We start from the raw sequence: 11,439 nt of genomic DNA, 5'->3' as shown, positions 1-11,439 counted from the left end.
GTAATGTTATAATACTTTTCTATGAAATTAAAATATACGTGAATGATATGTATTAATATTAAATTAAAAATAATATCTCGAGCAAAACCTAATATTTAATATAATCATTATTCAATGACTTAATTAAAATTTTATAATAAATGAAACTATACATATGCATTGGAACATTAACATCAACAATTTAATACATGAACATACTGAACTGATATTTTATTTGCGAGTTTATTATTTTTCCGTGGGTGGATCCCGTAAATAGTTCTTAGGTACGTAACCTTTGTTACCGTAACGATCCTCCATAAGCCACCATTCATCATTTCCTTTTTCATCATGAGGTCTAACGAGTCTCAATGCTTGTCCTTTAACGACAGGCAATGTTCCAGGTATCTTTGTAGAAAAATCATATTCTGCATAATAAAACTGGAAAATAGTGTAATTTAGTTTAACAAAAAAAATTTCCTTAATATATTTAACATGTTCAAATCGGCGTGACCCACCGTTGGGCCACAATCTGCACTTCTATCTGGCGGCGTAGGTCACCGCTGAATCATATCTTTTTTTACCATCAGGCGACGTTATCCACCGGTGATTTACGCCATTTACGTTTCCAATTTTAATTTATAAAAATGTAATTTAACGGAAACTGGAATAATATGTTATTGGGGAAGGCGCGTATGGAAAGAATTGAATGTGTTAATATTACTTACTTCATAGTTTAAATTTTGATACTGTTGAACTCTAGGAATTTGTTCAATGTTGCCATAATAGTGACTTTCTTTCTTCGTGTCTTCATTAATGTTAAGGTCTAATAATTCTTCCAAATGTGATTGGGATGTAGTTTTGATTTCTTTTTCAGGAGAATCCATGCAAATTAGATTAGAAGATACAGATGTATTACTGTATCTATCTGAAGTAATAACTTCATTGGGTAATTCAGCTTGTGTTACTTGTTGAAGTTGCAAACTTTTTGAAGGTAAAAATCCTTGAGCAACACCGTTATCTACAAACCATCTAGTGGCATCACCCATAGGATCTTGCTTCTTAATCACTGCGACTAATGTCCCATGTGCTGCACCCATATCCAAAGAGGAAGTGCTTGCTATATTTTCTGTAACAACATATAATTTATCACTAGAGTATTTCTTTCTTAATGCAGTTCTTTGTCTTTCCCCTTGTGGGCACCACGTGGATTGAGTTTCTTCTATCCGTGAGTTTAATCCAGCAAATGCAAAACGAGTTATTTGGTTCCACAATAAACTATGATTAACTAAAAATGACTCCAAAATGTCCGGACGTGATAATTGAGTCGAGGTCTACACATATAAATAAATATGATTAAATTTTTAACCTTTACATAATTGTACATATCGATTGTTTTATTTGAAATACCTCGCAAAGAGACAAATATCTTTTGGTAATTTTTCCACATAAAAGTTTTCTAGCTTGTGCAAAAGCACTAACACAGTCAACTAATACTTTTGTTCCAGCATCAATCACAATTGGCAATTCTTCCATTAGTTGATGTGTTAAAGCTTCATAATTACTTTTTGCTGTTGATAATTCATCTTGTGCCTATATAAAAAATAAAATGTCGTAATGTGTCTATACAGTTTAATCGCGTTATTTAAAGAAATAACTAAATACAATAGAAGCTCACAATTCTTGATTCTTTATATTTTTCACTTTTAGAGATAGCAGCGTCATAATCAAGTAATTTGTCATGTGTCTTTGTTATTAACACAGCAGGTCCCTCTAATAAGGTTGCTAAACAATTAACTGGTGCACTAACTCTATTTTTCAAACATATCTTCAATTCTTGTACGAATTGTGACCAAATTGTGGACCTTATGTCTCTAAGTCTCATTGCTTCAACATTAGGTGTTCCTTGATAGTATTGAATCAAGAAATCTGATATCATTTCTCCAGAAGTAGATTCATCGCTTAAATATGTAAGGCACTGTTCAGCATCTTTAGCTAAATGTAAGACGCATTTTTCAACAGATCTAAATTGTTTCACAAGCTCTTCAAATTCTGGGTCAACAGCAACATTTGTTAATCCTAAACTAGCAGAAAATCGTGTACTTAATCGGGTAGACATTTTTGCCACAGAATGCATATTAAGTTTAGCCATTTTTCTTATTAATGTGTTGCCATTACCCAAATATTTTGATACTAAGTCTTTCCTACGTTTATATTCGTTAATATGACTGGCAACAGCAGTCATAGTTTTCCATGCTTCCTCAACTGTAGATTTATCCGGATGGTTGTCATCAGTACACTATAAAATAGTTGCCTAATTTTAAGGAAGCTTATAATACACTGGTAATACATATATAAGTATTAGCATGACTTACCTTTACTAACTCATATAATATAAGGGGATACTTTAATATTCGTTGTACTGGCTTTATAAGAATAGAACTCATATCAAAGCAAGCTACTTGATACCGCAATGTTTCAATTCCTTTGTTGAATACTTTCATTATTTCTTCATTATTCTCATACTGAAATCATATAGTAATCTATAAAATACTTAACATATAAAAGGTAAAAAAGAAGTGATTTTAATATAATAACCTTCTTTAATAAAAATAATGCAGCTTCATGATTTCCGCAATACTTTACATAGACGCCTTTTAGTTTTTCAGCCATTCTTGTGAAACAAGGACCAATAGTTTGTAATTCTTCATCACACCCCTTCATTGCTCTTAGTATCAGATCTAATAATTCTTCTGCAACTTGAATAACGTCAAAAAGATTTCCGAATAAAGTAGTCACATCTATTCCCAAAGATTCAAGTTGACTTGGATTATGTAAGTTAAATGTTTCATATGTCATCCTTAAGTCGCGAACATATTCCTTTTCGGTAAGAACTAATTCCGATATAACATTCTGTCTTTGGTCTGCCCTTTTCCGTTTAATTTCTAAATTATCATTATCAGTAATGTTGATTTGATGATTCATATTATCTAGAATTGAATTATTCTCTGTTACACCCTTCTGTAGCGGAGTGCTACCCGGTGCGGGTACAGGTGGTGCTGGTCTATGAGGTTCTGAAAGTCTTTTTGATTTTTCTTCCTTTGTTCTTTCAGAAATTGCGTCATCGTGTCGTATTATTACAAAATCTTCCAAAATACTAACATCTGATGATTCTATAGGCAATGGAGTCAAGTAACCTCTTGGACATAAACCAACTTTACCAAAGTGATCTTCAACGTTAACCCAATCTGAATTTACCATATTAATTACTTTAACTGTATCAGCTTCAAAAATAGTCAAATCTCCATCCATTTGGGCTTTAAAAGTGTAATCCACTTTTGCTACAGTTCCAGGCACTAATTCATCATATTGTATAGTGTTTGTTTCTTGATTACAGAAATTTTGTTCATTGTTTGTTTCGCTACAATCAACTATGATGTTAACATAAGACATAGGAAAAATGCCTTTTTGATTATCTATCGTACCTTCTAACCATTCTGAATCTACATGTTTAATGAGATGTACCACTTCTCCTGCTCCAAAATTAAGCTCATTTGGAAATTGAGCACTAAATGGGTATAGAGTTATAGCATATGGATTTACATCTAATGTATTCAGATTATTGGTATTTTTTATATCTTCTGTTACACTTGAAGAAGTTGGTTTGAATTCAGGAAATAAATCATAATAATTTGGTGCAGGTTCTTCCACACAGGATTTTGCAGAAGGTGTTTCTTCAATGTTTCTATATATACTTTCATTGCAATTTATAGATATAGAAGAATTATTGTCCGTAACAGATGCTATATCTAATTGATCTGTGCTGTCATTTATATAAGATATAAACCCTTCTGGAAACATACCCATTTTTCCATCATTTGTTATTCCATAGCACCAACCATCACCTAGAATTTCTGTGACAGTGACTATTTCACCTTCTACCAAATCAAGTTCTTCCTCAAGCTGTGCTTTTAAATTAGTTTTTATTCTAGCTTTTTTTCTTGTAATTTTCTTCTCCAAAGCTTTCTGAAAATGATAGAAATTAGTGTTTTTTAATGGTTTTCTTATTTATATAATAAGTGCAATTTAATTACTAGATTAAAAAGTTAATTTATACAAATAATATACCTTCAATAACTTAGTGTCAATTTGCCATACATGTGTTAGTGGAAAAATACCCTTTTTAGAATTTACTTGACCTAAGTACCATCCAGATCCAACATCTTGTACTCCAACAATAATTTCTCCTATATTCATGAAACATATGCATTGGAATAGTTTCGTTATTTAAAAGTGTATATATGTACAAACACAAATTACCTTCGGAAAAACATAGATCTCCATCTTGTTGTCCTGGAAAGCTTGCAATTGATACAAATAAACACTCAGAATCATGGAATGACGGAATTTCTACTTTGTGTAAGTGACTTGAAGGAAATTTTCCAGTTCTGCCACGAGATTCTCCATAACACCAGTGCTTATCTATGATACTATATACCTATCCCAATTTTACAAAAAGAAGAATGTAATTATATACAATAGGGTTATAAATAAATGTTTATGTACACATATATTTTTAAAAATACCAAGAAATGTTCTCCTTTATGTAAACTTAACTCTCCATCAACAATCGTTAAAAAGTCGGATAAAACTTTCGTGAGTATTCCTGGTTCCATTTTTATATAAAACTTAATTTAATCCTACTTTTAATTTTGGAAAGTCACAATTCACAATTCTGGAGAGATTGACACCTTGTCAGTGTAGTGTGTCGTGATAAGATCTTTAGTCACGTGGCAAGAACATCTGTTCATTTACGTCGATCCTCAAATTTAACTCGTGCGTTTGAATATATCACACGAAAACATAGGAATTAAGTATTTCAAGATATTATAAGGTTTATAAATATTTCAAACATACGTCGAAAAGTTAATTTAATAATTTTGTAACATATACTATGTATTAAAGGAAGTAGAACGTTAATTTTAATTGAAAAGTGCATGCAATGATTTCTTTTATTTAGAACAAATTTATACAAATACGAGTATAATTAAAACTAAAATCTATATTTATTTTGACCGTGAATATTAATTAATATAAAATGATATATACTCGGGCATTATTTTCAATTTTCGAACAGTTTGATACAAGAGTCACATTTTAAATAAGGTTAAATATTTTATTTTAAAATATATAAGTTTTTATTCTTTATTTTTATACGTTTTCTTTCCTACTTATTGAACATAGAGGAACAAAAGTCCTTATTTAAATGTAATGTTATTTTTCTTTAAAATTAAGTTGAATATTTTATCGACATACATGCTAAATTTGAGGTTATGAAAGTATGTGTACAACTGCTTTTTGGAGTATTTATTTTTAAGTTATAAGGAGTAAATATTACATAATTATTAAATGATGCAGTGTTCAAAAAAGCTTGTTATGGTTTTAAATAAATCACAATATATAATAAATATAAGAAGAAAATTTAATATACTAAATGTTATTCATCAGTGTAAACATGTGTCTTATACAACATTTAAATATGAGGAGAACGAAGAAGAAAAGAACACCTATGCACAGGTATCCCAAGACTGCTTGGGAACAACTGTTAATGGAAATAGAGTATTTGTGATACAACCATATATAAAATGGGGTATTAATAAGAAAAGAAATACTACACCTCAGTTGCAATTAGCCGAGGCAAAAGCACTCATTAATACTTTAACTAATTGGAGTGTTGTTGGTGAGAAGCTAGTTCCACTACTTACTTTGAACAAAAATAAGTTAGTAGGTGTAGGAGCTCTTGAAACGTTGAAAGAAGATATTGGAAAATGTCCACATGTTACATGTATATTTATTAGTACAAATTTATTGAAATTTGTACAAATTGCTGAGTTGCAGAAGGCTCTTCACTTACCAATTTATGATCGTTATTCTATAGTCATTCATATTTTCCGAGAACATGCAAAGACCCCAGAGGCAAAATTGCAGGTAGCTTTGGCCGAACTTCCATACATAAAGCAGAAAATGATGGATTTAACCAATTATCGTATTGGACGAATAAACTATACAGAAAAAATGAAGAATATGCTACAAACTAGGGAAAAAAAGTTAAAAAATGCACTACAAAGGTTAAAAGAACATAGACAAAGGATAAAACAGCACAGAGTTAATTATGGTTTTCCAAGCATTGCTATTATTGGCTACACAAACGCTGGCAAGACATCTTTGATAAAAGCATTAACAAATGATGCTTCGTTGCAACCTGAAGACAAATTATTTGCTACTTTAGATACAACAGTACATGGAGGATTACTTCCAAATATGTTAAAAGTATTATATATCGATACCATTGGCTTTATTCAAGATGTACCAGAAATTTTAATAGAGCCATTTATAGTAACTTTAGAAGATGCTATAAGTGCAGTATGTAAACTCTTATTTTTTTTATTATATTGAAATCTACTAGCTTAAAGTAACTTTATTTAATCTTCTATAGGATATATTAATTCATATATTTGATGTGAGTCATCCTGATGTTAGAGCTCAAATTCAACATGTTCAAAAAACAATAGAGCCTATGGTAGATGAAAATAAAGTAATAATTAACGTTGCTAATAAATGTGATGTAATAGAAAAAGATGTCATAGAAAACGTTATACCAGAGAATACGTTTGCCATTTCTGCTACTAAATTGACAGGCATCGATTTATTACGATTGAAAATAGAAAAAGAAATTACAAGTACACCTAATTTAATAAAGAAGCGTATTAGAGTAGGAAATGGAAGTACGGAAGCATCGTGGTTGTACAAAGAAGCGACAGTTCTAAGCGCTGAGCCTGATCCTAACAATCCACAATACTTAATAATGGATGTATTCATGACATTACCTATATTTTATAAATTTAAACGAGTTTTCAATCTCACTCGATCTAAATAAATTTGTTTAAATCTATTTCTCTACCATGTGTTTGTTGTAATATAATTGATTTATATTGACTAATGCTCATATAATTCGTTTCATTTTATCAGTTTGTTCCATTCTATTCACCCTCTTCATTTAATAGTAGAAAATACATTATGGAGCATAAATAAGAATTTTGATAATATTTATCCTCATAATAGTTTTTCTAATTTAGTTAGGGTCTTATTTTCTATTGCATGAAACTATAATCCAACAATTCAAACTAATATTTCGTTTTCCCTAGAAAAATTAAATGAAACTTACCAACCTCAAAGCTCTCCAGATTAAGTCATCTTTTTCAAGTCGATTTTCCCTTTTATGATAGCCATTCCGCACACGTGTTTCGCACGTGTTTCTCTACAGTTGGTGCTTCTGAATACCAGATGTATGATACATAACTCGAAATTTCAACCAAAGCATTCGTTGCGCTCGTTAACTGAATTAAAGCTTTATTGTGTGTACTCGTATATCTTTACGACTGTCAAATCTAGACGTAAAAACAAGCTTAGATATCTACTTTATTTTTACGACTTCAAAACAGGTAGAAAATTAAGATTAGTATATGTATACTGAATTGTCTAGTATTATACAGAACATAGAAATATTTTAGAATGGAGATGAATAGAAATTCTAATTTTACAGATTCAAAATAAATGTTTAAAAATAGGATTCTTGAATGAAATGTTTCCAAGGGTTTCATATGCAAATGTTCACATATTAAAATCGTGCATCGCATTCTAATATAAATTGGCCTCAGACGCGACGCGTGGGTTGCAGAGGATGCAATTTCGTGTTATCGAAGAGTAGAATTCAAGCGTGGAGGATGGCTCGTAGAAAAAAAGAGATACGAAAATCCGGCGAAGAGTAAACGAGATAAGGAGGTTCGTTATACGTACTCGTACAGCTCACTCTAGCTAACTGCAGTTTGATGTACGACTCTTGATAGCTAACAAAGACGGTAGCTAAACGGGATGCAATTACTTACACTATTATAATGTGTAAGTATATGAATATTTTCAAACTATTTTACGTAATATAAAATATATTTCTCAAATGAAACTTTTTAATTTACTTTTGATAATTTTTTAATTTTTGATGAGAACAATTGACCAACAGAAAATTCACTGACACATTCTTTAATCATGCTTTCTTATCCAACTAAATAAATGCATCTTTTTTTATCATACATACATGTGGAATTTCAACTATTTATACATGTATTTGTATTTTTTTACAACTGATAAATGATAATTAGTATACATTTTAATCGCATAAGGGCTGGTTAAACGAGAGTCTGTTACGTAACAAATAGACCACTCTTTCTCTTTTTATCGAATTGTACCAGAAGTCAAAATACTTACGTACATCAGTATACGTCAATCAAAAAATAAATCCTTAAAATTTTATCGAGCAATCAACGTCAAATATTCGTGCGTGCTTAAAGTATTCTTTTTTCGATGAAACTATCGGTGGGTAACAGTTTTGGAAGTGGCGTTTATTAAGAGGCGGGTTTATTTGTCTTATCTTTGTTGGCGAGTGCAAGAACGATCATCCGCCGCAAGAAAGTTCGCGGCGAGGGTGCCGGCGACGTGATGTATAATTCATAGAGCCGGTGTTTCATGCATATATAGATATAGAGAGCGTCTTAAGGAATTAATCGTGGCGTCGTGTGGAAGAGTTTCGATGCAAGTCGTTCGTTCTTCGCCGAGGGAATTAATGAAGGATTGATATCGCGATTATGGCCCTTCCCTTGCGGAAAGGGTCCGGTGTGCCAAGAGAGGCCGATCGACAACCGGGCAAACGGGCCGCGATAATTAATTACGAGCGTGACGTCGCTTTAACGTCGTTAATTTTCATTATCTCGATTGGAATTCGCTTGTAGCGCACCGTGTACCGCTTTCGGGCTTGCTAATTTCGCGCCTCGTCTCAACCTCTCCGCGGAAAAGGCATTAATAATTCCGGCTGTCCTTGCAAAATTTGTCACCTACCGTGGCCAGGCCGCGGTAACGTTAACGTTGGTCACGCACACCAAACACTTTCATACAGAGTAGCTATGCTTTCACGGATGCAAGGATCCCAGCAATGCACTTTACATGTTGTCTGGATTATTAAAGCGAACCAAGTGAAACCTAATTATCGCGGTGCCACTCCTGCCACTGGCTTTAGCCGAACGACTAATTTCCACCGCTTTCCTACTGTTTACCGAGGTAACAAAGCAACAACTTTACATTCTCGCCGCTCCCAACCTGTGGGACGACTCTAATCTCCGTAATCTTTGCGTGTCTACGCGTTACATGTATCATTACCTGTCGTTGTTTTGCACTCTTCGTTTCTTACATTCTTCGAGAACAACGTCTCTTTCGTATTCATATCTTATTCGCATAGACCGTCACATCTTAACTGGATCGTGGAACAGAATGGGGTTAGTGAGAATTTTATGCTGTTGTTTCAAACGAATACGTGACATATGTGAATCCTTGGTCTCGAGGAGCTCATTTTTATTTCTAAATCAATGCATTGTAAATTTGGCGTAGGATATTCATTGCTACGATGTTTCTCTTTATACTGGATCTCTCAGTTGTATAGCATAGTTCAACTGATGTTAGAGAAATTGTATAAGCGACAAGTAGTAAATTATTGGAATTAATTAAATATTAGTAACTCTGCATAACAGTAACAAGTCTGGTGATAAAATAACTTAATATTTTATAGAAATTTTACAAATAAATTTTACAAGTTACAGCTTATTTGATTATCCTGTTTCAATCTGTAAAAGGCAAACGGTAAACTTTTTATTTTACTATTTATATTATTTTATAGAAGTTAAATATTATGATTATATTGGAACATTTGAAACAGTGACTGAGCCAAGTAAATCGTTAGAATTTCCTTTCACAATTGCAACGTTAAGAACAGAATTCCATAATATAAATTGACTCTGGAGAAATTACAAATGAAATGTTACGCAGCGCAATGTTGATTCTGAATAGATTAAACAGGAAAAGTGACAGGCGAAAGTGTCGATGATATATCACGGACAATTCTGATTTTGTAACTGACACCAATTTTATTCGCATGCTATATATAACAATGTCTTTCTCAGCATATTGTTCCAGGCACGTTTATTTATAAAGTGAAATGGAAGGCCTTTTATACATTTTGTCGGACAATTCTGTCTTGTTCCGCGCTATCTAACGAGCCAATGATCGTATTTCTTTCACTCAACGTGTCACTCCGCCTCGTGCTGTTAGCGTTGCTCGTTTATCTGGTACCTCAACTACAAAGCTGTAGCTTAACCGGGCAACTGTAACCCAACAATTATACGAACGATTGACTAACGAATGTCGATCGGCGAGTGACTCGTATAATGCAATGATTGGACATCGCGCTGATTCGGTTGCTGTTACAGATTCAATTACGGCTCCCACGGCTTGATATTTTGCGACGCCGATTGAACGGCCCGAAATCGGCCGTAGAGAACTTTGATCTCCGACCGTCGGTGGTCGAGAAATCGAATTAAACTTGGCTATACGCATAAATAACAAAAATGGTGTCTGTCGTTTGTCGCCACTCTCACGACTTTATCTGCTACATTTTTAATTAGATATGTAGTAAGGTAGAGTTGTATGAGTCGTCTAAGTTTCATCGTTTTGAAATTCAATGTTGAACCTTGCACAGAATAATTAAGTTTATTGTACATATGTATATTATTATAGATATTCAAATTTGGAATAACAGGAGAAAGACATGACGAGTAACATTTTTCGTTTCATCTTTTTATTCCATCTTGGAAGTAAATATGTATTTCTGTCTATATAATAATATAAATATTTTTTTTTCTATATGATATATAAATAAGAATGTTACTATACGTCTTAAACAAAAGATGCCCGGTAGCCAGTATGTACATAGTACATAGCGAAGTCGATTCGCGGGATTGATAATATGTTAATATTAACTTAACACCCGTCGTCTCATATTTAACAACTGTTCGATGCCACGACACAGACGACACAACACTCGTGTGTTAAATAGTTCGTAACCTTACCTTAAGATTAAGTCGTTAAGTTCTATCGTATGATGATTAATTAAGCTGCTGGCACGACACCGGTTCGACGAGGCATACATTTCGTCTGTCGACAGAGTATTCTAGCGATCAAGCTTCCAGGATTAATTGCATCGTTAAAGTCGTCGAACAATGTCCCGCAATGAGAAATCAACGCTCAAGTGGGCCCCTTTACGTGCCGTGACCGATGTTCGCGGAATGGATATCAGCTAAGCCGAACAGCGGAGCCGGTAACTTCAAAGAGACGGAGAAAAATTTGAACGGTCAACCCCGCGTACGAATTCGCAAATTTTTTCGTCAAACGATCAACGCTGTTGACTTTCCACGCCTATATCTGAATATTTTGATGAAATAACATAAGATATATTTATAAAGAAATGGAATGAATAAAAATCTCTTTAACTATAGATAGATTTTACATGAAAGTAATAACACT

The 11,439-nt window shown here is 32.9% G+C and overlaps 2 protein-coding genes across 2 annotated transcripts; one reads left to right on the top strand and one right to left on the bottom strand.

Moving 5' to 3' along the window:
• Window positions 1-31: 31 nt before the first annotated feature.
• Window positions 32-4,911, bottom strand: LOC138182293 (rho guanine nucleotide exchange factor 38). Its single transcript, XM_069117990.1, has 9 exons — window positions 4,563-4,911; window positions 4,297-4,474; window positions 4,105-4,223; window positions 2,575-4,002; window positions 2,352-2,501; window positions 1,655-2,275; window positions 1,387-1,569; window positions 705-1,310; window positions 32-417 (listed from the first exon to the last, which is right to left on the bottom strand). Exons 1-9 carry the CDS (start codon window positions 4,650-4,652, stop codon window positions 226-228), a joined length of 3,567 nt encoding a protein of 1,188 aa, XP_068974091.1. The 5' UTR covers window positions 4,653-4,911; the 3' UTR covers window positions 32-225.
• A 174-nt stretch (window positions 4,912-5,085) lies between these two features.
• LOC138182306 (putative GTP-binding protein 6) lies at window positions 5,086-6,987 on the top strand. The gene is made up of 2 exons (XM_069118019.1): window positions 5,086-6,399; window positions 6,473-6,987. The coding sequence occupies exons 1-2, from the start codon at window positions 5,386-5,388 to the stop codon at window positions 6,911-6,913; spliced, it is 1,455 nt and encodes a 484-aa protein (XP_068974120.1). The 5' UTR covers window positions 5,086-5,385; the 3' UTR covers window positions 6,914-6,987.
• The last annotated feature ends 4,452 nt before the right edge of the window (window positions 6,988-11,439 follow it).

The sequence above is a fragment of the Bombus flavifrons genome, chromosome 8 (genome assembly GCF_040668555.2).
Source record: "Bombus flavifrons isolate JBK064 chromosome 8, iyBomFlav1_principal, whole genome shotgun sequence".
Lineage (NCBI taxonomy): Eukaryota > Metazoa > Arthropoda > Insecta > Hymenoptera > Apidae > Bombus > Bombus flavifrons.
This window is presented reverse-complemented; position numbering and strand designations above follow the sequence as displayed.